This window comes from Dendrobium catenatum, unplaced genomic scaffold (assembly GCF_001605985.2).
Source record: "Dendrobium catenatum unplaced genomic scaffold, ASM160598v2 fragScaff_scaffold_325, whole genome shotgun sequence".
Classification (NCBI taxonomy): domain Eukaryota; kingdom Viridiplantae; phylum Streptophyta; class Magnoliopsida; order Asparagales; family Orchidaceae; genus Dendrobium; species Dendrobium catenatum.
In genome coordinates, this window is record NW_021318787.1 from 1,865,363 (window position 1) to 1,891,355 (window position 25,993).

At 30.8% G+C, this 25,993-nt stretch overlaps 1 protein-coding gene across 1 annotated transcript in view; it reads right to left on the bottom strand.

Moving 5' to 3' along the window:
- Positions 1-19,026: 19,026 nt before the first annotated feature.
- LOC110095220 (small nuclear ribonucleoprotein E) overlaps positions 19,027-25,993 on the bottom strand; it is a 19,916-nt gene continuing 12,949 nt past the window's right edge. Inside the window, exons 4-6 of the mRNA XM_020820662.2 lie at positions 19,503-19,581; positions 19,370-19,415; positions 19,027-19,274 (exon numbers count right to left, since the gene is read on the bottom strand). Coding sequence (XP_020676321.1) covers positions 19,265-19,274; positions 19,370-19,415; positions 19,503-19,581 — 135 coding nt within the window. The 3' untranslated portion in view covers positions 19,027-19,264. The remainder of the gene's footprint in view (positions 19,275-19,369; positions 19,416-19,502; positions 19,582-25,993) is intronic.

Sequence of the window (25,993 nt, forward strand, 5' to 3'; positions counted from 1 at the left end):
ATGAGGATGAAGTGTTGGACATGGGGAGACCCAGTCTTTTCTAAAAATTTATTTTTATGTAAGCTTATTTTTAAAATAGTATGGATACATGATTTGGAGACTTTTAACTAGTATGTATTACATTAGAAATCAACTAAATTAAAATTTAATTACATTAGCTCTATGAGCATTCACCTTACATAAGTCTAGGGCCAATTAGAAAACTCTCTAGACGTGGCCCTACTTTCAAAACATTCAACCTACCTACATATCTTTCATAAAGACTGGATTGCATGGATTTTAAGCGTTTAGGTGGTTAGCTGGCTTCCCTCTTCAGGCAGGGTTTATAAGTCCAAGTGCATTAGCTAGGATACAGATATTAGTGTTGGGTATAACATTAATCCCATCTTAGATCTAGGATTTGAGGTTACAACACTAGGCATCTCGTAGTAGGCCTAAATGGTGGGTAAGTTCCTTTTCTTTAGGGACTGTAAATACTGCATATTCGCGTCACATGAATGATACCACCTCCATCCTTTCTCTCTGGATGTTTTTAGTGATTGATTTATTTTCTCCACTTTCTCAATGTCTTAGTCCCTCCTAGTGTGGATGTGAGCCATGCAATGTTGACTAAGCCACTTGGACAATTTCTTTCCTTTTGAGTGGAATTTCCTAGTCTCCCCATTTCTGCTTATTTTGAGAAAGAATAAAATCGGATCCTAAATCGAGAGTATTCTCGGGCCCTGGGCTCGAGATGTAATTAACCATGGGGGCTTGCCCCCATAGGAAACAAAATTCCATAACAAATAAATCCCATTCGAGCTGATGTATCGGATGGGAGAAACTCGTTGTTCTGATCAGGTCGTATATATTACTACCCATCAGGGTGCGATGGCGAGAGCCGCTATCCTCAATGGTTAGTCGTATATACGATCTAATCTGTCCTTTCATTGGCCTGTTTGTGCGGAGTGCAGATGTCGGTGATTGTCTCTATCCCTCAGGGTGGTGCGGTCATATACCCTTGCACTCTACAGCTGGCGGTATTCTTTCGGAGGTCCACATAGGGCTAGAACTAGATTGTACTTACCAGAGTTTTAAAAATTCAACCAGACCAGCAGGTTCGACTGATTCAAACATGAACCAATCTATATTCCCTTGAATTGCTGGTTTATTTTCTAAAATATTTAAATAATTAAATTAATTAATTTAATACATTAAGAATAAAGTATTAAGTAATATTTATAATTTAACAAATTCTTTTAAATTTAAAATACTTAACTTTTAAATAAAGTAATTCCAATTACGCATTTCATAAGGCTCTATCACTTAATGTGAGTTCTTATCACATTCAAACTCAAAAGGCAATATATAGTATAAGCATTACTAAGATGAAGTTTTTTAAGTGATGTGAGACTAAATAATTTAAAGTTTTTACTTCTTAAGTTTATAGCATACATTATATATTTTTAAATAGATTTTTTAAGTATACTTTTTATGATGTAAATGGCATTTATTTTTAATTAATAATGTTAAATAAATTATATATTTCATTTCTAATTATGTACTATAAAATTATTTATTTATTTATTATTAATTTTATTAATAAATTATCTAATCTTAATAATTTATAAATATAAATTTAATAGATAATTTATAGGTATAAATTATATCTAAACATATAACATAAATTAATAATAATTTATATTAATTTTATAAATATATACAACAACAACAACAATAACAAGTCTTTATCCCACTATGCGGGGTTGGCTGTATGAATCATTTTTCTCCATTGTGTATGTTAAGGATTAAATTATCATCTAAATCTAATAAAGAAATGACATTTCTAATCTTTTTTAACCAAGTATTTTTAAATCTACCTCTACCTTTCTTAACATAAGTCAAATCTAATACACTTACTTTCCTAATCGGATCATAAGAAGGATACAATTTTATGTGACCAAACCATCTAAGACAACTCTATTTAATGACTTGAATATAAGCATTAGTAATACCTTTCTTTTTTTGAACTCTTCTTAGCACTTCTCTTGGAACTTTATAGTATGCTTTCTCTAAATCAATAAATATTATAAGAATATCTTCATTATTCTCTCTATACTTCTCCATCAAACTTCTCAATAAATGTATGGCTTCCATAGTAGACCTATATGGCATGAATCCAAATTGATTTTGAGAAATATTAGTGTCACACTGCAATCTATGCTCCATAACTCTATCCCAAAGTTTTAAAGTATGACACATTAACTTAATTCTTTTATAATTTGCACAATCTTATGCATCACCTTTATTCTTAAAAATAGAAATCAACACCCTCAATCTTCACTCGTCTGGCATTTTTCTAGTATTCAAAATAATATTAAAAAGTTTAGTAAGCCAATAAATTCCTTCATCTCGTAAGCATTTCCACACATCTATTGGAATATCATCATGTCCAACAGCTTTTTTATACTTAATTTCTTTAAAACCTCCTCAACTTCAATTTTACTAATACGTCGATAAAAATAAAAATCTTTATTTTCATTTAGGGTGCTAAGGTCATTATAGTCAATTGTATTATCATAATCTTCATTAAAAAGTTTAGCAAAATATTCTATCTACCTTTGTTGAATATCTTTTTATACTAAAAGCACTTTTTGATCTTCATCCTTAAAACACTTCACTTGAACTAAATCCTTACTACTCTTATATCTTTGTTTAGCTAACTTATACATATATTTTTATTATATCTAAACATATAACATAAATTAATAATAATTTATATTAAGTTTATAAATATATACTACAACAACAACAACAACAACAATAACAAGTCTTTATCCTACTATGTGGGGTTGGCTGCATGAATCATTTTTCTCCATTTTGTATGTTAAGGGTTAAATTCTCATCTAAATCTAATAAAGAAATGACATTTCTAATATTTTCTAAGCAAGTATTTTTAGATCTACCTCTACCTTTCTTAACATAAGTCAAATCAAATACATTTACTATCCTAATCGGATCATCAGAAGGATACCATTTCAAAGACAACTCTATTTAATGACTTGAATATAAGCATTAATTATACCTTTAATTTTTTGAACTCTTCTTAGCACTTCCCTTGGAACTTTATAGTATGCTTTCTCTAAATCAATAAATATCATAAGAAGATCTTCCTTTTTCTCTCTATACTTCTCCATCAAACTTCTCAATAAATATATGACTTCCATAATAGACCTATATGGCATGAATCCAAATTGATTTTGAGAAATATTAGTGTCACGCTGCAACCTATGCTCCATAACTTTCTCCCAAAGTTTTAAAGTATGACACATTTTAATTCCTTTATAATTCGAACAATCTTATGCATCACCTTTATTCTTAAAAATAGAAATCAACACACTCAATCTTCACTAGTCTGACATCTTTCTAGTCTTCAAAATAATATTAAAAAGTTTAGTAAGCCAAAAAATTCCTTCATCTCGAAAGCATTTTCACACATCTATTAGAATATCATCATGTCCAACAGCTTCTTTACACTTAATTTTCTTTAAAGCCTCCTTAACTTCAATTTTACTAATACGTCGATAAAATAAAAATCTTTATTTTCATTTAGACTGCTAAGGTCACTAAAGTCAATTGCATTCTCATAATTTTCATTAAAACATTTAGCAAAATATCCTAACCACCTTTATTGAATATCTCTTTATAATAAAAACACTTTTTGATCTTCATCCTTAATACACTTCACTTGAACTAAATCTTTACTACTCTTATATCTTTGTTTAGCTAATTTATACATATATTTTTCGATCTTCTTATTATCTAATCTATTATATAAATCATTAAAAACTAAAATCTTTGCATTGCAAATTGCTTTCTTAGACTTCTTACGGACCTCTTTATCTTTCTCAACTATCATAGTTTTTACATCTAAACTAATTTTTATAACAAATTTTTTTATTTTTTAACTTTTCTTGCATATTTTGATTCTACCACCAACTAAATTTGTAAATTTATATGTAAGATAATTTTTATTGAATTTGAATTAAATTTAAATATCGAATGTAATTAAATTTAAAATTACACAAGATATTATCTATGTGTGAATTTCATTTATTTTTAATCAAAAATTTCAATTATTATATGATTATCCTATCATTTAAATTTTATATAAATAATTTTCATACTTATTACGTTATTCGGTTCAACCCCAGTTCGACCCCGATCAATCCATTGAACCCTGAACATCTCATTCTTTTAGTTATGTGTCAAGTCTGATTTTCACAACCTTGATATTTACATATACTCTAGTTATCATTTTCTAATTGTAATTGAACTATATCAGCCTACCTACCTACATCTGGCTTTTCGTTATTCTTTCATAAAGTCCTTGAGCTTTTCTTTTTTTACTGCATTCATTTATAAGTTGCCTTTTTTTTTAAATAATGGGTGTATTTTGTCTAAAATTCTTACTATGTAATAGAATCCTATGATCTTTTTCCTTCAATTTTAGTAAATTGATAATCAGCTTAAATCATTTAAGAATTTTTTTTTTCAAAAACAAACTTATTGGACTTAAAGCCAATCTTTTAATTAATATACTCTTTTTGTATCTCCTTAAGGGGGTATAAAATAGGTTTGTTTATAATAAACCATGACCAACATACATACATATCATGGCATGCCTTTATGTGTATAGTTAAAAGACTTCACACTAAGGACAACTTTACATATATTCATGTCCCATAAGCAATATAATTTTAAATGAACATGCCCAGATAGTTATCTAAAAATATGCTTAGGAAGTAGCAATCCTAATCAAGATAGAATTATAAGTTCACTTGGGTAAACTTGATTGACTCAAATAGTTGATTTATCCATTTCACCTTCCTCTATAAACTTTTTCTTACACTTATAATATGACGCGGACGTTATTCCTGGGTCGTTAGGCTAGCTCGTTTTCTGCAGGCTCCCCACTCTCTCGACAGCCACTACCCTGGTTGACTGACTTTTCGGTTATGCTCTTTTATTTTCCTAGCTGGCTTTTAATTTAGTATTTTCGGTATTATCTAGTTTAACCTTTTATTCTCCTGGAAGGTTGTAAAGGAGAGTTATCTTCCTCATTTTACCACTTTATAGAAGGCTTGCTGCCTGTTACTGTTCTATTGGATTTCTCCCTCCGGTAAACTCTTCTCTGTTGTGTTCTGCTGCATTATACTGGTATCAGAGCTAGTTGCCGACATTCATGGCAAAAGGTAGTAGCCGGCCCAGGTCCGACGGAGATCGGAGCTTGGAGGCGTTATGGGAAACGCAAAAGCATACTTCCAAGCAATTGGAGGAGCTCATTAACCACTTCGCACGATTCGCAGATGAGATGCAAGAAGAGATGCGACAAATAAAGGTAGTCACCAATCCAGTGACTCAGCCAGCAATTCCGGCAACCATACCGGTGGCGAGAGGCTTTGTGAGGCAGGAAAACACTCCTCGGAGAGCTTCTATACCCCTCCCTGAAGTTACAGATTCTGAAGTAGAGGGAGTTTCGGCAGAAGACAGTTCCGAGGGAGAAGATGACCGTCTGAATCAAGGAATGATGCGGTTGAGAAGACACCAGAATCACAGACCCGAGCCGGAAGGTATGCGCATTAAACTTGACATTCCTTTTTTTTGAAGGTCGGCTGCATATTGAAGACTACCTCGACTGGGAGGCCGCGGTGGAGAATTTTTTCAATTACATGGAGATCAATCCGGCAAAACAAGTCAAGTATGTGTCGTGCAGCGCCTGTCGCCTGCTTAACGCGTCCGCGACCCTGTTGACCTTTCCTGCTTTATGCTTGATGGCGAAGCTAAATCGTTGCAAAAATATAATCCATCTAGCATGCATCCTGTTGATGTTCTTTTGATTATTAATGTATTGGAGTGCATGATTGTCGCTACAGAGGATAAAATCTCGGTGCAACAAATAGTGCTCCCACTGTTTAAGAGATCTAATGACAGCTCACAGCTCGTTGAAACATTGTCGGAGTCGAGTTTCTCAGAACCGGGGGAGAATTGACGCGGACGTTATTCCTGGGTAGTTAGGCTAGCTCATTTTATGCAGGCTCCCCACTCTCTCGACAGCCACTACCCTGGCTGTTTGACTTTTCGGTTATGCTCTTTTATTTTCCTAGCTGGCTTTTAATTTAGTATTTTCGGTATTATCTTGTTTAACCTTTTATTCTCCTGGAAGGTTGTAAAGGAGAGTTATCTTCCTCATTTTACCACTTTATAGAAGGCTTGCTGCCTGTTACTGTTCTATTGGATTTCTCCCTCCGGTAAACTCTTCTCTGTTGTGTTCTGCTGCATTATAATATCTACAAATCATTCATCATTTTTATATTGACTTCGTAAATTTGTTTATTTAGGAATCTATTATTTCTTTCTTTGTTTGGTAATATGAGACTCATTTGGGTTATATAATTCATTTGTTTTTGACAGTGTATCATAGTTAGGTTATGATGTATGCTTTTATAACTATATGATATTGAGCTTAATAAATTGAGATATTTTTGGATAAAACCCACTAACGGGATTATTTGTTAATTAAAAAGTAAATTACAAGTCCTTAAAAGGGGGTCAATAGGTCGCAAATGTTAAGAAGAGCTACATCAAAAAAGTAAAGAAAATCCTAAGAGCCAAAGATCCCCATCTAAGTACAAGACAATAAAAAAAGCACCCAAAAGATAGGAAATTCAAAGCAATGATTTATGTACAATAATCTTGCCAAAAATGTACATCTGTAAAATTCTAAGGGACCAAAATAACCCTGCAAGAGTAGAACCTTCAGCAAAATTGACTTTGATCCAAATACAAATAATATATAACAATGTTAGAAGGCTAAAGACATTACAAAAACCCCAACCGAACACGAAATTGAACAGATGCATCAAACCAAACAACGACCTCCAACAAAAATAATAAGAGACAGTTAATCACCCCAAGATTTGAAGATGATTCCAAAGAAGAAACCATAACTTACATAAAAACTCTTGAAATGATGTCAGCATCCACATCAACCAACACAAGAGATAAACCCCAATAAAAAAATAATACCAATAGAAACTCTCAGTAGGAAAAGCAATCACAAAAAAAACTCACAAACCAGAATAGAAGATAACATCGAACAAAGCAAAGCACCAGGATTAAAGAGGACTGAAGAACCAAGATCAAAACAAAGAAACAACTACAACATACACTATAAACAAATGGATAAAAAATATCACTAAAAAGGAATAAGAAAATCACAAAAGAACCATACAGAAGAAAACCTCCCAGCCATAAACAAAACTAACCAATACCCCATGCATAAAGAAAAAAAAGAAAAGCAGGTGAGAATCGAGGCAGAAATACAAAATCACAACAGACACATACAAAAATTATAGCCTAACATATGACAAGCCCAATTTGTCCAGTCAAGTTAAACCAATCAAATGCTTGGGGAGGTTATAACCCAAAATTTTCATGAAATCACTAAGGGAACATCCCAATTTAGCTAAACAATCAGCACAACTGTTAGCTTCCCTCTAAACATGAGATATGTGATAATTAAAATTGAATAAAATCATTCTAATTTATCTAATCAAATAGAAATGCTCATGGTTACAAGTAATGGGATCATTATCTTTTAGAATTTGAATCAAAAGTAATGCGTCCACTTCAATCCAAATATCAATAATATTAAAAGATAAATAGAGATTAAGCCCATAACAGAGAGTTTTAAGCTTAGTCAAAGTTACAAAGCAAGAATGGAGAGGCCCAATAAAAGCAATAATAACCTCCCCTAAAAAATTCCTAATAATCCCAGCACAACCACATGAACTTGGATTAATAGAATCATTCGAATTGAGTTTAACATATGGGTTGTTTGGCTTAATCTAATAAATAAATTGATGGTTAGTAACCACATCCCTCAACACAGAAGTAAGACCCAAATTAAGGGCCATAATAGAACAACCATTGAAATTATTGATACTTAAAAGATTAACATTGAATAAATGGCATATTTTGTCCTTAACCCTAGATATTACTCTTATATAGTCCATGCTATGGTTATTGTAGATAGCATCATTATGCTCCAACCATAAAAACCAAAGAATAAAAATAGGTATAACATTCTTGATGTGCCCCTTAGAATTATAAAAATAGGAACTCAAGATATAGGAGATATTAGAATCCTCTTGAAAATAGTTAGTGAAAAAAATATATATATCATCAAAGTGCATCCACACTTTAGCCACAACAGGACCCACCACAAAAACATGGTTCATAGTTTTTAAATGATAACAACATTGGCATTTGGAAGCGAGGGCAAAACCTTTAGGTTTCATATGATCATCCTTAGGGATGATCTGCAAGACCCTCCAAGTGAAAACTGCAATGGTGGTAGGGATACTATTATAACAAATCATGGAAAAAAAGGAAAAACAAGATACTTATGCCTAATATGATCCCAAGTATCTTTACAAGAAAATTTATTACTAAAACATAATTTAAATAAAATGCAATCCTCCTCCTTAACATTTAGAGGAATTTCATAAATTTGCCCAACAAACTGACTAGGCAAAGTCTCCAAAAGCTTGGGAACATTCCATCGGCTATGGAAAATAAAAGTCTTCACCATAACAACAACATTAGAATGAGAATAAAACAAGATATCAAAAGAGCTAGCACTCATCCAATTGTCATGCCAAAAGAAAATATTATCAGACCCAATGCCATACTGGATGAGATTTTCAACTTCTCATTTAATGCTACAAAGCCTTTTCCAAACCCTAGAATCCCCCTTTTTGAAAAAAATAAGTGGTAGGGTGTTTTACAAAGCAGTGTTTCCTATTATTTAAATTGGCCCAAAGGCTTTTTTAGATCTAAAGGCATACCAAATCTTAATAGAGAAAGAATGGGCTAAATCCAACATTATTTTACAGCCCAACCTACCTTCGATCAATGCACCACAACACTTATTCCAAGATTTCTAATGAATTTTAGATTTTGTAGGAGAGGAACCCCAAAAAAATGTATTGAATTTGTTTTCAATATGAAAGCACACAACATTAGTAGGTTGACTAGTTTGAAGCATATAAACTGGTAAGGAATAAAGAACACTTTTAATAAGAACAAATAACACTTTGAATGACATCTTCTTACCTTTATGAAAAGGGATGCCGAGATATTTAATAAGAAGAAGATAATGAGAAAACCTAGTTATATTATTGATGCAATTAATACGATTGGGGTTAATGCAGTTAGTAGTGATGAAACAACTTTTATTATTGTTAATGAATAATTCACTATTCCTCTCAAACTTATGAAGAAAATTCATAAGAAGAGTGACCATCTTAAGAGAATCATTCATGAAAATGATAAAATCATCAACAAAGCTTAATTGAGAGATGGTAAGGACCCCATTAGCTTGGAAATACATAGATATGTGATTCATAAAGAGATCATCAAGGCCCCTAGATAAATATTCTACGATAATAATGAAGGGGGTAGGGGATAGAGGATCCCCTTGTTGAGGCCTTACGAACATGGGTGGATCTACAATGGGGACTTTGGGCCGAGGACATGGGCCCCCACTAGCCTAATAATTAAATTTATTTTATTTTAAATTATATTAATGTAAAAATTAATATATAAAGATTAAATATAATTTTAAAACTAATCAGCCCTCTGCCTCGGCCTTGGTTTCATTTTTTTTGCTGGATGATGTAGGTAGTTGACTTTATAATTTTTTATTATTTATGATTTTCTTTAACTAAATTTGAATCATTATGTCAAATTAATTTAATAAATAGTTAATTTAAAAATAGGTGAAATATTATCTTATAATTTAAATATAATTTAAAATTAAGACTTAATTTAGTTAATTCAAATAAAATAATCCTAAGTATAAAATTAATTTATTTGAACTCACTTCATTAACATTCTTATGGAAATAATAATAATTTCTTAAGTAGAGAGTGATATATCTATTCCTTTTTAAAGTGATCAAATATAATTTTGGTTGTATTTTTTTTATTAGAAATATATCTCATGATTTGCAATTACATTAAAGAAAAGTAATATTTTGAGAGTAATTTAATGAATAGTACTAATTGTGTCCCTATTAAAAGATTTTCTTGCTCCGCCCCTCGTTGCAAAGCTTTGAAAAAATCATTATTTTTACCATTAATAACAAGGAAAAAATAGCAATTCTCGTTACAAGTTTTTTATAAGTTATAAAAATGAGAATCAAATCCAAAAGAGCTCATGATATTATAAAGAAATTCCCAACAAATATCATAAGCTTGTGCAATATCAAGCTTAAAAATAATGTTCCAACTTTCTTCACTTTAGCATTAATCTCATGGATCATTTCTTGAGTAAGAAGAATATTGTTGGATATGGCTCTCCCCTTGATAGAACTAGTTTAAGAAGGGAAAAAATCTTAGGGAGAAATAAAGCCAGCTTGCCCATAATGATCTTAGAGATAAGCCTATTAAAAAGGCATAGAGGCTTATAAGCTTAAAGTCATCCCAATTATTTATAACATTCCTCTTAGGAATAAGTACAATAGAAGTACAAGAAAAATATTTTGGTAAGGGAGTACCATTAAAAAAATTTAAAACAACATTCACGAGGTCATCTTTAATAATATCCCAAGCCTTTTGGAAAAAAATTAGTAAAGCCATCTGGCCTAGTCACAGAATTAGAATTCATTCCAAGGATGGTATCATGAATCTCATTGACAAAAGGTGCTTGAAGCATACAAGCATTATCCTCATTAAAAATCAAGTGGGGGATGGGAGGGTTTGAGAAATAAGATTAGGAGAAAATTTTTTGTTAAAAAGCTTTTGGAAGTTATTCAAATCCTGAGGAAATAATAAGATCTTCAGTAACATAAGAAACATTATTTTGATAATTAAGTTTATGAATCTAATTCATACATCTTTTCTTCTTAACAAAAGCATGAAATATTTAGTGTTCTTATCACCTTCACTAAAATGTTTAATAGTAGTTTTTTGTTTCTAAAAAAAATTTCCTATTGAGAATGAAACAGGTTGAGGAGATTTTTAGACTCTTGTAACATATTCAAGTTATGACTATTAAGCTCATTCATGTAGCTATTCTCCAAGAACACAACTTGATTTTCAACAGCTAAAACATTAGAGAAAATATTTTTTTAAAACATGTTTGTTCTGCCAATTTATTTTAAATTTCATTCTCTTAAGTTCAAGTCAAAAGCCTAAATATACCAGCAGAAGAGTTATCTGGGTGAAGAAGAGTAATCCAATTATCATGAACTAAATTAAAAAAAATTTGAATAAAGAAGCCACATGTTTTGAAATCTAAACAAAGTAGGAGAACAAACATTTTGAGATTTAATACTAATTAAAATGAGAGAGTGGTCAGACAAAGTTTTGCTCAGGCACTCTACATGAGTGAAAGGGATATTAGACATCTAATGATTATTGAGGAGAACATGATCAAGTCTTTGCCAAATATTATCACGATTCCACGTGAAATTACTGCTAGAGAAGTCAATATCAACTAAATTATAATCTAAAATCATATTGTTGAAATCTTATATTGCAAGAACATTAGGAATTGCTCCCCCTAATCTCTCATCAGGAGAAGATATGGTGTTGAAATCTTCGCCAACAAGCCATAGCTATAGCAAGTCAACTAGAAAAGAGATATTATAGAGATGATCCCAAGGTCTCCTCCTAAAGATTCTAGAAACATAAATAAAGGAAGAATCAAACTTAAAAGTATGCATTTCAACATAAGCATGAAAAGATTGCTCCAAATCTGAAAAAATATCAATTTTAACATGAGAGTTTCAGAACACCCAAATTTTGTTGGGGTAGTTTCCATAAGCACTTTTAAAACCAAACACTTAAGCAGTGTTAAGAAGCTTATCAGAAGAAATAAAATGCTCAATAATCACTAAAAAAAATATTATGAATCCTTCAAATGTTCTCAACCCTAGCCTTAGTAGAGGGGCAACCAATACCCCTAACATTTCAAATAAGAGAATTAGACATTAGAAGATAATTGAACAGTTTGGATCTAGTATTCTTCAAAGATCGAAGAGCAACATTTTAAAAGTTTTATAATTCTTTTTTGAAATCTTAACAAAACCATCATTTGTTTCCAAAAAAGCATCCTCCTTAAATTTTTTTTTTTTAAGAGAATAGGAAGCCTCTAAAGAATCTGAGACCATCAACTCATTACCTAAGTATCTATTCACAATGAATTCTCCTTTTTCCAGGCTGTCACTGGGAAAAAAATTCTCATTATTCATTTAGAATTTTTTTTCACTGTCAGAATTCTCATTAAAAACTCTTTCTCATAAGCCTGAAGGTTCATAGAACCCGAAATAGTACTACCATCCACAATAAACACTAAAATTCCATTTTACAAACTTGCCAAATTCTAATTTAATGCATATGGCATATGAGAGAGTGTGTGTGTTAAAGAATCCTTAATAACAACATTCTTCATAAAAATCATACCTTCCAGTCCAACTGGATACACCGAGTCCTACAATTGAGAGTATAAATTATTAAGCTGATGAGGGATAATATTGTGGTGAGATGAGATAATTAAAGCATTGGATAGTTCATTCGACCCCTCTAGAATGCCATCCAACTGACCTCCCTAAAAGGAATCTTTTGCTTTCATGGAGTAGGATTCAAAATGAAACAATAAAAAAAACCATGTCCATGAGTTTTACATTGGTTGCAAAATAAATGGATGTTTTCAAATTTCACTTTTAGTATAAAAATACATAAATTTTTAGGTCCCACCCATATTTCTTTAGGATACTTTTTTCGTTAAACCAAACTCAACAAAAACCCTAGCTACAAATGGACGAGAATAAACATATGTAGCTTGGTCCGTTTGAAGAGGCCTCCCAAAGATAGATGCTAATGCATGAATAATTTGAGCATTGAACATATGCAAATGAAGATTAAGAAATTGAATCCAAATAGTGACAATATGTGACTCTTCTTTGATGTCAAAGAAAGGAGTTCATTTCAGGATCCTCATTTAATAAGAATTAATATAATAAGATCGTCTTGAAAAAATATGGCTATACTCAAGATAATTTGTTACCTGAATAACCACATGCCCAGGGTCCAAAAGTCTAACCGAAAAAAGAGGCAAAGTTTTATATTAATAAAAAAAGCTATGGATCATATATATGTTAGGTCAGCGCAAAGAAATTTTTCCCACAAGAGTAAACTAAAAAGACGCAGTCAGTTTTTTAACCACATCTTATCCAAACATCACTACATGAACACCTTTAAAAGATGTATGCACAAAAGAAATGGGGGAAGAGAAGAAGTAGAAGCTTCATAAACAACATCGCAAAAAAAAAACATCAGGAGTTGTTATCCATGCCAGTAAAACCAGGAAGCTTACCATTAGTAGCAGGCTTACTAGAGCCCCACGAGGAACTGACATGAAACCCTAGAAAATTAAGCCACCCATAACTATTGGACAAAAAAGATTAAAAAATAATAATAATGATAAAAAATGGACCAAGGCCAATATAAGATCAAGCAGCACCAAAATAAAATAACACAAATGCAACAGAAAATCAAAAGAGAAGATCGTTCAAAAGTTGGAACTCTAAAATTGCTATATCACAAGGTCGGAAGGGTGAAAAGATAGAAATCCGAGCTTGAAAAATTGAGATGCTGGGTTTATTAAATTTTAATCAGGTCATTCCTATCTACTCTGATATTTCTACTTATATATGTTACTCTTGAGCCCATTCATTTATATTGACTCTTGGTGATTCATTAATCACCATCGCATAATATTGGTCTTATCTCACTAGACCCTCTGTTTATATTTTCTTATAGAATATCTTATAAGAAAATCTACCCTCACATTTCCTATAAAATTAGACTTTTTTATAAATGGATGATAGTAATTTTCTTTTCATAAATGGATGATAATTGCCTTTTTTTTAGATTTTCACTTTGATAATGTTAATGATAATGGCTTGCACAAACTTTTTAAACTAAAAATACTTTCACAAATGAATACTTTTTTTTTTAATTTTTATATGAAATTACCTTACTTGCCATACACCCTCTTAAGATTTAATGCATGTGCATATAAATAGTAGCCTCATGGAACATTTTATATGAAATTGTCAAAGTGATCACATATATTATAAACTCAAGTAACCTCCTAGATTAAAAATCCAAACTTTAGTTCTAAAATTCATAGCTAAACACTTGATGGCAAAACATCAAATCATGTTAATTCTCATGAAATCCTCTTAACACTATAGTAAAGATAAACTATTTCATGGAAATCTCTCTCAAACAATGAGCTCAACAGTACAAGACATGAAGATTAAGTCTTAATTTGTGATGACTTTTTACTGCTTTTAAAAGCATCTTTCTAATGCAAAATTAAAAATTTTGTATTAAAAAACTGCATTAAGAAACAATAAGAAAACCGTCTCAAATGAAACCTAAGCGTACATTTCAAAGTTTGTGTATTAATAAATTTTTTTATAAATTATTTGATTTAAATTTACCAATGATCATTAAGTAATGAACTTAATTAAACTATAATAAAATCCTCATTTACAAATACACAAATATACTTCGAATAATTATAATTATACAAATTAACAAAATACTTTAAAAATTCAATTTTGAATTATTATATTGTTAAATAAAATTAACTTGGCAATCATGTCTAAATTTTTCTTGAATTTCTTGAATTCAAAAAAATCGTACATATAATCATAATCTTATATACAAACTGTAAATCGTACATATGATTAGGTGATCATACATACGATCTGATGTGACATAACCGTTAAAAATTAGTTGTTGATAAGTCATTATAACTAATCTTATTACAATCTTTATTTAAAATTATTCATATAATTAATAATTTTATTCTTTTAGATACACAGAAATTTTTTTATTGTGATTTGTTTAACTGAAAGTCAACTTGGATTATTTCTTACCAGAGATATATGTTCGTCAATATAATATATTGACGAGGTTATTTTCGGGATTCAAGAATTTGTATTATTGGCCTATGTGCACGTTGACAAAATGGCGGGCCATCCAGGCCCATTAACGGTCGCAGTCAGTCACTGTCAGGGCCCATATCTGCCACTAAAGGCCTCGTGAGTGGCGCACACTAGGATCCATATCTTATTGCTGTTGGGCCCCAGAGAAGTATTCTATGCTTAGCAGATCGGAAATCCGCAGGTGGGCCCAACCCAGTTGTGATAAAATAACTCATAAAAGAGATTCCTCATTCAGGAACAATTATTAGGTCAGGTGACCTAACGTAGCTCTACATTCGAACGTCAATAATATGTCGACACATGCTCTTACTCTTTACCGCGCGGCCCCACGACCCGACCCGGACCGGAACCCGGGATTGCTATGTTCGCATAAGCTCAGTATTGCTCGGTATTGCTTGGCAATAACGCGAAATGGCACTCTGTCAAGATTAATACCGAGCAATACCGAAAATACCGAGCAAAACCGAGAAAAACTCGGTATTTCTCGGTATTGGTCTTCACATAATGGTATTTCTTGTTGTTGCAGAGTAAAATCAACCAATACCTAATAATACCGAGCAATACCTAGCAATACGAGAAGAAAAACCATCCCGGCTCCATTCCGGGTCGGGGTTGTCGAGTCGCGCGGTAAATAGTGAGAACACGTGGCACTATTTTACTGGCGTCCGAACGTAGAGCTACGTTATGTAACCGGACCAAATAAAAGTTCCCTCATTCAGACTCTAAAAATTTGAGTTCAAATTAACTTATTTAATAAATTGATCAAATTCGGGTGATACCTTTCATATCATTTATTAAATGAATTGGATTACTGTTAACCTGCTAATCCAATTTTAATCCAAAGAAGATCAATTTAATATTTTTTCTTTAAATTATTTTTTGTTATATGATTTAAGTTCACCGAATACGAATAAGACCAATTTCAGATCAGATTGAAACCAACCCGTTGACCCGTTTTTATACTTCTAATACATATATAAGGAAAGAGATGATTATTTATTTAGAGAACAAAAATATTTATTCAAAAATAAATTTTGAAACTTGTAAAGAATTTTAAATAAGATTTCAATATTAAAAAGTTATTGGTATTAAATAAGTTGAACAAAATTAAAAGTTTTCTTTTAGCCATTAGAAAATTAAATTTTGTTATGTTTTTTTAAAAGGGTGTAAGTGAATTATTGCACGTGTACTGTTTGTTCATATATAACTCATTTATTTTTTAATGAATTAAATAAGTTGAACAAAATTTTTAAAACTTTATGTATGCATAAAATAAGCTTTAAAATCTCCTTTAATAATGGTTTAATTATTTATGTGATATATTACTATATGTTTCTTTGAGTAATTATTTTAGACTAAATATTTTAAACATTTTTATAATATTTGTTATATAATGTGCAAATATTACTAAATAACAATAATAATATTTTATAAATTATATCAATTTCAATTAAAAGCCATAAAATCCAGTAATACCAGGTAATAAAACATGTTTTTAAAATTTCAACATCAAATATATAATTCATTGACCCCAATAATACACATACATAATAAAAATTTAATAAACATGATTATTAATCTTTTTTAAAAATTTAATTCAATTCTACTTGAATTTAATAATAAAATAAATGAATAAGTTTGAAAAAATAATGATCTACCTGTTTTCATTCATTTATAATCTCAAGATAAAAAAATTTAGAGTATAATAACTTTCTCTCTCACACACACAAATTTCTATGGTTTCATTTAGAATAACTTTCTTAATACTTTCTAAAACAATTTCATAGTAAAAACAAAATAAAAAAACTTTTATGCTACAAATATATTTTATAAAATAGTAAAAAATATATCTCAAATAAAACCTATTTTATGACTATAATCTTCAAAGTTAGTAATCCATTATTGATTGTGATCTAAAACAAAACAAAAAAAAAAAATTAATGTTATCAAATATAGACAAGATATCAACAATCACCTTATATGTCTCTTATTCCACCTCATTTGCAAAGTCTTTGGACGTTGAAATCAAAATTCTCCTCTTAAATAATATGAGCTATGCATCACAAAAACTTTAATATATTCGATTAACGATCAAATGAAATCATGCAGAACCCTAACTTCACTAACGTTAAAGAGAACAAATAATTTTGATCTTCATTTAAAGGTAATAAAATCTGAGCTGATTAATAGAACAGATTTGCTTACCACAGAAGAAAGAAAATAGCACTTCAAATAGAGATATTATGATCAAATTATCGAAGTTGAAGACATAAACCTGATCTGCTTAATCTAAGGCTTCATTTGGGATGGCTTTCTCACTGTTTCTTAAAACAGCTTTTTAATACATAATTTTAGTTTTTTTTACTAAAAAACTATTTTAAGAAGCAGTACAAAAGTCAATCTCAAATGAAACTTAAGTTGAAGACCAGAGGCAGATCCAGCTTCTTTTTTCAGGGTGGGCAAAAAAAAAATTTTTGTAGGGTATGAACAAAGACGCATATAATTGATAAAATTATGACAAAATTTTTTTGAGATGAAGCAAAATACCCAAAATATACCCTCTAAAATTTTAAGAGCGGGCATTTGCCACTCCCCCCGCCGGAATTGGGGATCTGCCCATAATGAAGACATAACCTTACCTGCATCATCTAAGACTTCGTTTGATACAGCTTTCTTACTTAAAAGCTGCTTCTTAGAAAAGTCAATCTCAAATGAAACCTAAGTTGAAGACATAAACTGACCTACACCAAAAAGATGCCTTTCGGCTCAAGAACATATTAAAAAGGCACAAACATGGCTGGTTTGGTCTGGTCTCCCACTAGTAGTGCTATACAGCTTGTAAGATCATTGATATCAAAAAAATGGTTCCAGCAAAGCAGGTCAATGAAGGCACAAGAAACTTAGGGTCGAATCATTTGCTATGTTAAAATCCGGAGTTTTGAACTGATGCCAGAAGCTAATGCAGACAATTTGGCTAAGAATTTTTTTTTTTTTTCCTTAAGGAGATCAACAAATAGAATATTAGGTTTGACTTGTGTTAAGAAAGGTAGGGGTAGACCTAAAAAGACTTGGTTAGAAAATATTAGAAATGAACTTTCTTTATTAGATTTAAACGAGAATTTAACTTTTAATAGGACACAATGGAGAAAAAGGATTCATGTAGCCAACCCCACGTAGTGGGATAAAGGCTTGATGTTGTCGTTGTTGTTGTAAGGAGATCAACAAATAGAGTAATGTATAAGGGGCCATTGGAAGGGACTGAAAAAGAATACAATATAAAATAAAATACAATGTTAAGAGTATTGTGTATCTGAAATATTTAAAATTATATGAATATAAAATAGATGCAGGAGATTATTATTATTATTTATTTTCCTACAATATTTAACCCAAAGATGATAGTGGCCAGCCTACAATATCAAAGGCGACGACTGGCACGCAGTTGGCAGTGACTGGAGGTGGCGAGCAATGAGCGGCGGCAACAGCTGCTAGTGGCAGCAATAATAATGACAAAATTTATAGTGCATCTAAAAATCAGCTAAGTCTCAAGATTTTCAAAAACATCAAAATTAAAATAGATGATTAATGATGAATAATTTAAACTTTATATTTCTTTTACTTTAAACAAAACACCAGTATTATTAAAACCCCTACATTTATAATATACTTTACACCCCTTTTGCTTCAAACCAAATAGAACCTAAATAGAATTGCTATGAGAATGCTTTAAAAAATGCATTTTCTGAATCTATTTCAGCAATAAAATTTGTTCATTTGCAAGAAAAAAAAAATCTCTATCAAGGATTGTAAGCTATAAATCACGAAAATAAAAAAAAAATGAAATTTCAATTTTGAAAACAGAGACAAACCTAGGCCATGTAGAGATTTGTTCACGATTCAAACTTGTTTTTCTTGCACCCGACTATAAATTACATTACTGATAGACCATTTCTAAATATCGCAATTGGCAAAAGATGCATTGGAAGTAACAAAACGATACTGCAATAATAGCAAAAGGCAGCTTCATTCAACGCTTGAGGAAAGAAAATAGAAGTAAAAGGCTTCTAGGAAATCATTTCCTACCGTTCTACAGCTAACAGTGAAAACCAAGAAAGTCAAGCTAATAAGAGAGGATATTCTCATTCACTAATAAATCTTACAGAAACATAGCAAGTCTGGCATCAGCTTCGGAAATCATTTTCCCCTGTAAAATAAGAAGGATTAAGTGAGCGAGTTGCAGGGGATGATAAAAGCTGAGACTTCAGATTGAAAGAAAGAAGTTTTTTGAGATTTACTTACGTGTTCATCATCAAGGTTATGTTGTCTCCTTTCAAGAGAATTCTCCCTGCGAAAATTCAACAAAAATCTGAGGAAAAAAGAGTCTAAAAAAGTGCAAGAAAATAAACTAAAAAATGCAAGAGCAGCCTCTCACCTAAAGGTTTTCTTGTATTCTTCTTGATGTTGACTTCATCAGCATCGTCCAAAACCAAGTTCATGTACTCATCAAAACCCTGTGAAATGAAAATAAATTGAAGGGAAGCATTGAATCAAACGTCAAATTGAAGAACATACCACAGAATTAGATAGATTTTTCAAAAAAAAATGAAACAACGACCAGTAACAAAACAGTTATGATAAATCAAGTGAATGGAAATCCCGTGCAATAATTCAAATGTTAAAAAAAAAAAAAAATTCCTTGTTAAGTTTGCTTTAGACCAATAAACACTTTACATATAATGGAATACAATTCCGACATTTAGAACCTGATTGTATCAAAGGCAATCAGTTCTCAAAACTGAGCACGTAGATCTTTCATTTTAATGATTTTTTGTGTCCTAAGGTCTTTTTGAAGGTTTTGATGTTGAGCATATGAGAATGTTTTGTTAACTATTCGTTCGTTCTTTTTTTGTGGAGAAAGAGATGAGAGATGGTGGTGAACATAGTGGTTAGGATGTGCAAACCCCATTTTTCCTCTTAGTTAGTTGCCTCTCATAAAAAAATGACTTTTGTTATCTTGTAAACAAAACAATGGAAGGTAATATGAAGAAATCTTATGGAGAGAGAAACAAAGACCAATAGAAGTCAAAAAGACGTGGTGAGCGCGTAAGAGATGGAGAAATAGAGTGAACTTTTGTATGATGCAATTGTTAAGCATATAATGGGGCTTTGCATTAACAAACTATCTGTTCGGTGGTATAGTGTGAGGAGAAGAATAAGAAGATGAGAGAATGGTAAGTAAGTCTAATCTGTTGTGATGACCAAACCCCATTCTTTCATCTCGGCTCTCTCTCCAAAAAAATTAACATTGTTCTCCTGTAAACAAAACAATGGAAGGCATATGAAGAAATTTTATGGGTAGAGAGGCAAATACAAACAGAAATTAAAAAGCTGAATAGAATAGAGAGAGAGATAGAAAGGAGAAAGGAGCCTTAATGCCTACCATATATGTTAAGATTGGCTCATCAATAATTCAATGATTAAGAAACTTTAATGGCGTTAAATAATAATTTGCTAAGTACGTAGGGGTCTTATAGTCAAAACAGCAACTATGACGAATAAGACATGTGGCACTAGGGATGACGAATAAGACATGTGGCACTAGGCTTATTCAGAGCCTTTGCAGTTTGAAGATGACTTCAAGATGGCGAGAACACTAAGTATTCAATTGCAGATTCGAAGATGATTAGTTTAATGTTAGCTAACTCTTTGAATGCTCTTGATGGAGTTTAATTTACCAAAAAATCAAAGGATGATGAACACAATTAAATTTTGCCCAGTTTAATTTGTAATTATTATAAAAGATTATTTTCAAACAAATCTCTTGGAACACTTTTATTATAGCTAATTACAACTGTGTTCTAAGTTGCATGAATTTGGAACTTGTATTCATTGTTTTTAAATTATTTGTTCATGGTTTTAAGACTAAATATTTTTTATTTTTAAATTAATAAAGATATTATTTTGACCAAAAATTGTTTAAAACATGTTTAAATTATTGTATTTCTCAAGTTCCAAATTGCATGATTTGGAGCACATATCTCTACTTTTCAAGCTATTTTTGAAAAGATGATTAAAATCAAAATTGCTGGTCAATTTATCATCATCGTACATAGCATTTTTGGAATCAATTGATGTGTCCTAATATTTTACAATCGCATTGAAGCATATTGCACTCATTAATGCACAAATTGAAAACATTGTAGAGAATGCAGCATATGATTATTAACAACCACTCTAGTTATGCCATTGTTTGTTGGTAATTAATATAGTTTATTTATATAAATTTAATTTTCTTATTACATTGTGAATGAATCTTAAGCTCTTGTAGGTTATTAAGCTATTAGAGGTTGCATCTATGTTAGATTTCATATAGAGGCCCATTGCATAGATTCAATAATGGAGGATGATGGGCAGACTTATCAAATAAAAAACACTACTAGGAAAGCAATAGAATTATATGCCTTTATATATAATCATGCGCTTATTCTTAATGCAATTACTAAATGCATTATCATGGGCTTATTCTCAATGCAATTTGGTAAATGCACAAGTACAGAATTTGTGAAGATGGGTATCACACATTTCGCAACTTCATCTATCTTGCACACATACACAAGAAAAAGGAAAATATAAGACATATCATTGTTGCTGAATAATAAAACAAATCCAGATTTAATATTGATTAGAAAAATATAAAGCTAAGAGCATCATTTCCAAGATTAAATCTGGGAATGATATGACATATTCTTTAAAGGTTATAAGCCTATAAGTAAAGATATTAACATTAGCAAATGGTGACAAGATGTCAGCTATGAGTTAAACTTATGATTCAGTGAATAAAGTTAGGGATGCAATTAATAGTGTATTCTAAGGAGATTGAAAAACAAAATGAGCAAGTCATTCGTATCACTAATGAAAGATGGAGGTGTCACCTATGCAAATTATTGCATCAAGTTAGCTATTATCTTTAAGCCAAAATTTTTTACAAGAACAAATCTATATTGCAATGAGTTGGGCAATTTAAGGAGGCTTTATATGCAATTATTAGCATATTAGTGGGAGACTCGTCTGAGAGAATGATTATAGATCAGGAGCTCTTTATCTACAATCATATTAGTTGTCAATTTACAGCTAAGTTTATAATCTGCAATAGATACAAGAAATTGTTAAGATAGCTGCTATTTGAATGCTTTACATTTTTGCAACTTATGTAGTTTTGATGATTCCAAACATTATTGTTCAAATGTGTAGTTATCTCCTAACAATTTTAGAAGATTTGTATTTACTCTTGTGTGTACTAACATAGAGACAAGAAATCTCCATGTAAAATTATAAATAAAACTTCATAATAGTTTAAACTTTTCTATTGATGTAATTTTTTTGCTTGATTATACTACTGTAATATTAATACAACGAAGCAATGAGAAATGTATGATGCATCAATCCCAACTTTACAAAATTCACAATTAAAGTTTTATGCTTGACTTGCAATTACTAGCTGTGAGAGGAATTAAAGTGTTTTGTATATGTTTGTAATTTATCAATTTAAATATACTAAAGAATACACATTTTGAATATTTTCTTTTGATTGTTTTTTCCTAAAAATTCACATAAAAAAGAGAAATCAATTGCATCTAAATGTATATATATATATATATATATATAATTGATCAAATTAGTCTATATTATATTAATAAAAGTTGAAAGTGGATAATTGACAATTTGAGGATGTTGGTGAGGAACATTTTGGTAATGAAGACTTAATTTGAAGACAAATTTAATAGGTATCAAGAGAAGTTGATAGAAGATAGTCTTCATGATGTAGTATGTCAAAAAAACAAGATGATTAACCCACAATGAGGGCTAGTTCATTTTGGTCTGCATCTACTTATATTATTATCAAAGAAAGGAAAGATGAGGTTGACTCAATATCAGCAAAAATAGGTTTTGAACATTTACGAAAAAATTTTACTAGAAGGAAAAGAGATTAAATGAATGAAATAGTATGATGACTAATAATTAACTTGCACTTATTTAATGAGAATTAAGATTTTATGCATTTAATTTTAACTTTTGAACATAACTAAATACATTTATTAAATTTTAATTTTTGCTATTAATTTTGTCATGCAATTTTAGAGTTACTATATTTTGCATCAAACAGTTACACCACTTTTGATCTTTTAAATGCCTATACAAATCAAATTTTTATTATAGCATGACTATATTCATAAAAATTAATACATTTTCCTAAATCACTTGGTACATCCTTTATCAGGATGCAAATAAAAGGAAAAAAAAAACCTAATATTCTATCCTAATTTACTCCTTATTTTTCTACATGGTTGACCAACATTTTAAGGAGAGATCCAGCTCCATATTTTTTTACATGGTCGACTGACATTTAAGGAGAGATCCAAGATAATATTCCCTTGCTTTAAGCTATTGTTATCCATAACTTAAAGTGATGTAGGACATTTAGGATAAGGATTCTTAAATTAGCACAATTAGTTAGAATTGTGTATATACATGATTTGCTACTTTTTTTTATAAACATAAGGCCTTCAGATCGAAAAATTAAGATAAAAGTAAATTATATAAATTCATCCTCAATATTTTTTTTCTATGGATTTAGCCAAAGAGGCCCTTACCCAAGCCCCTCACTCTCACTTCCTCCTTTTGCATGCCATCCAATCTCATCCAAAACATTAGGGCATGGATTCCAAAGAGCAAGCCCTAAGTCCTTTCCCTCTCTTTAGATACATTAATGGATTAACCTAAAATTCTCAATTCCTCCATAGAAACCTATTTCTCGTGGTCTTGTTTCTCCTACCAACTCCATAAATCATCTGCACATCAATTCCAAATTAACTCTGGAATCATAGCATAGTTCCAATTCATAGGAATTTTATTATGGTTTGTATAAAATTAAGGGAAAACCAAGATATTTTCATGGAGACAAAAATCCATCAATTGGGAGAATATACAATCACGAGAAGTTCAAAGAAATTTGAGGAGACTTTCTCCAATTTCATTAATCATGTTCAAACAAATAACTGATAACATGATGGTTGTTTTTTATAAGCTTGTTGCAAAGTTACTACCACCAATATAACATGAAGAAAATGAGAGTCAATCTACAAAAAGATACGATGAAGAAGAGAATCAAACAACCATTTCTTTTGATCTACCTTTTAAAATGTTCAGGAAGGACCCCATAGTTCATGAAAGAGACTAATAAGCCATGGATATGGCTCAAGAGGACCACAAAATGAGTACAAAAGGAGGTCGATCATATATCCAAAAGATGAAACAAATAAAGGAAAACAACTAGCTTCTATGAAAATGCTTCAAAAATTGAAAAAAAAATTTTAAAAAAAAGGTATTTCTCTTTGTACTAATCCTTTTATGCAGGTAAAATTCACTACTTAGGATAGCAAATGAGCTTCAACTTCATTCAAAGTTGATTAATTTGTGATAAATTAAAATATGTCTGCCTACTAAAAAATTGGGCACCGTGAAGATGAGTTATGCCAAAGAAATCATGAAATGGGCTAGATCACTAAACAAGCATGGATGGGTCTGACATATCAAATGAATAAGCTATTTAGCTTGGATAAACAAATATTCTAGAAATTAAGAATAACATTCTTAGCCAAGTATTCATCTTATTTCTAAATTATCATTGATCTATGATGAGCATGTGACATAAACAAAGTGATCCATGAGTCTCTTTAGAAGAAAATATTACACCTTTAATCTTAGAAGAATAAATTTGCAAATAATTTTTTAGGGGATAAATCGCAATTTCAAAATTAAGAGCGGGTTGTCGAATTAGGATACGAGAGATTTAAGTTGAGAAAATCATGAAACTACCTAATATTATTCGTCAATTTTCTCCACCTTTTTCTATATGGTCAATCAACCTTTAAAAAGAAATACAAGAGAAGTTTCTCAAGAATTAAGCCAAGATTATCCATATAACTTAAATGAATGTAATAAATTTAAGCTAAAATTTTTAAATCAGTGTATTCAGATGGAATTGAGGTAGACTAGATTGGCTCCTATTTTTCTATAAATAAGATACCTTATGATGTACAATTAAGCTTGAAGTAAATGAAGTAAACTCCTCTCAATCTCTTTTCTTTCCCTCGCATCCATTGGCATGCCAAGTTTGTGAAAAACTCAAGGGCATCAACAAGAAACAAACATACAATATGTTTTCTCCCTCTTGGATAGATTCATAGATTCGCTTCCTTTCCTTGATTACTCCAAGAAGATCACTAACCCTCATTGCATATCAGCCAGTTATATCACCTAGGGTCTTTTTCATTCGATCTATTCCATCTTTCAATTTGATTTATGTTGGGAAAAGCAAAATATGGCTCATGTTACAAGCTGCGCACTACTAGAATAATCCACAAAGATTGTTTACATGAGCATAATAAAGCTTCTCTTAATCTATAGCAAATTTAGATATCTTCACTGTTACATGTCAAATGCATGCAAAACATGTTCTTAAACCTAAACAGTAAAGGAGATCATAAACCATCCATGTGCTTTGATCTTCTCTATATGAGACCAATGCCATGAAATTAAAATGATGTAAAGCATACAAGTGATAATTAAATATCCCATGTTTAGTAGAAAGTCACAAGATACTAATGTAACAATTAACTGGTAGGTGCCACTATGAATGTTAAAAAATAAGTTAGTATCTAAGTGACATATAAAAAAAAAATTGTACTATTTTTTTTTCAAACAGGGATCAATGTGAAGAAACCCTTTCACCTTTAGATCCAAAGTGTAATTTACGATAACATGAAAACTCATTAATGATTTTCTGAAGTACCAAGATCAAGTTATGATCATCTCATCATCATCATCATCTAGCCTTTTGTGACCCCCATTCATCTCATAACT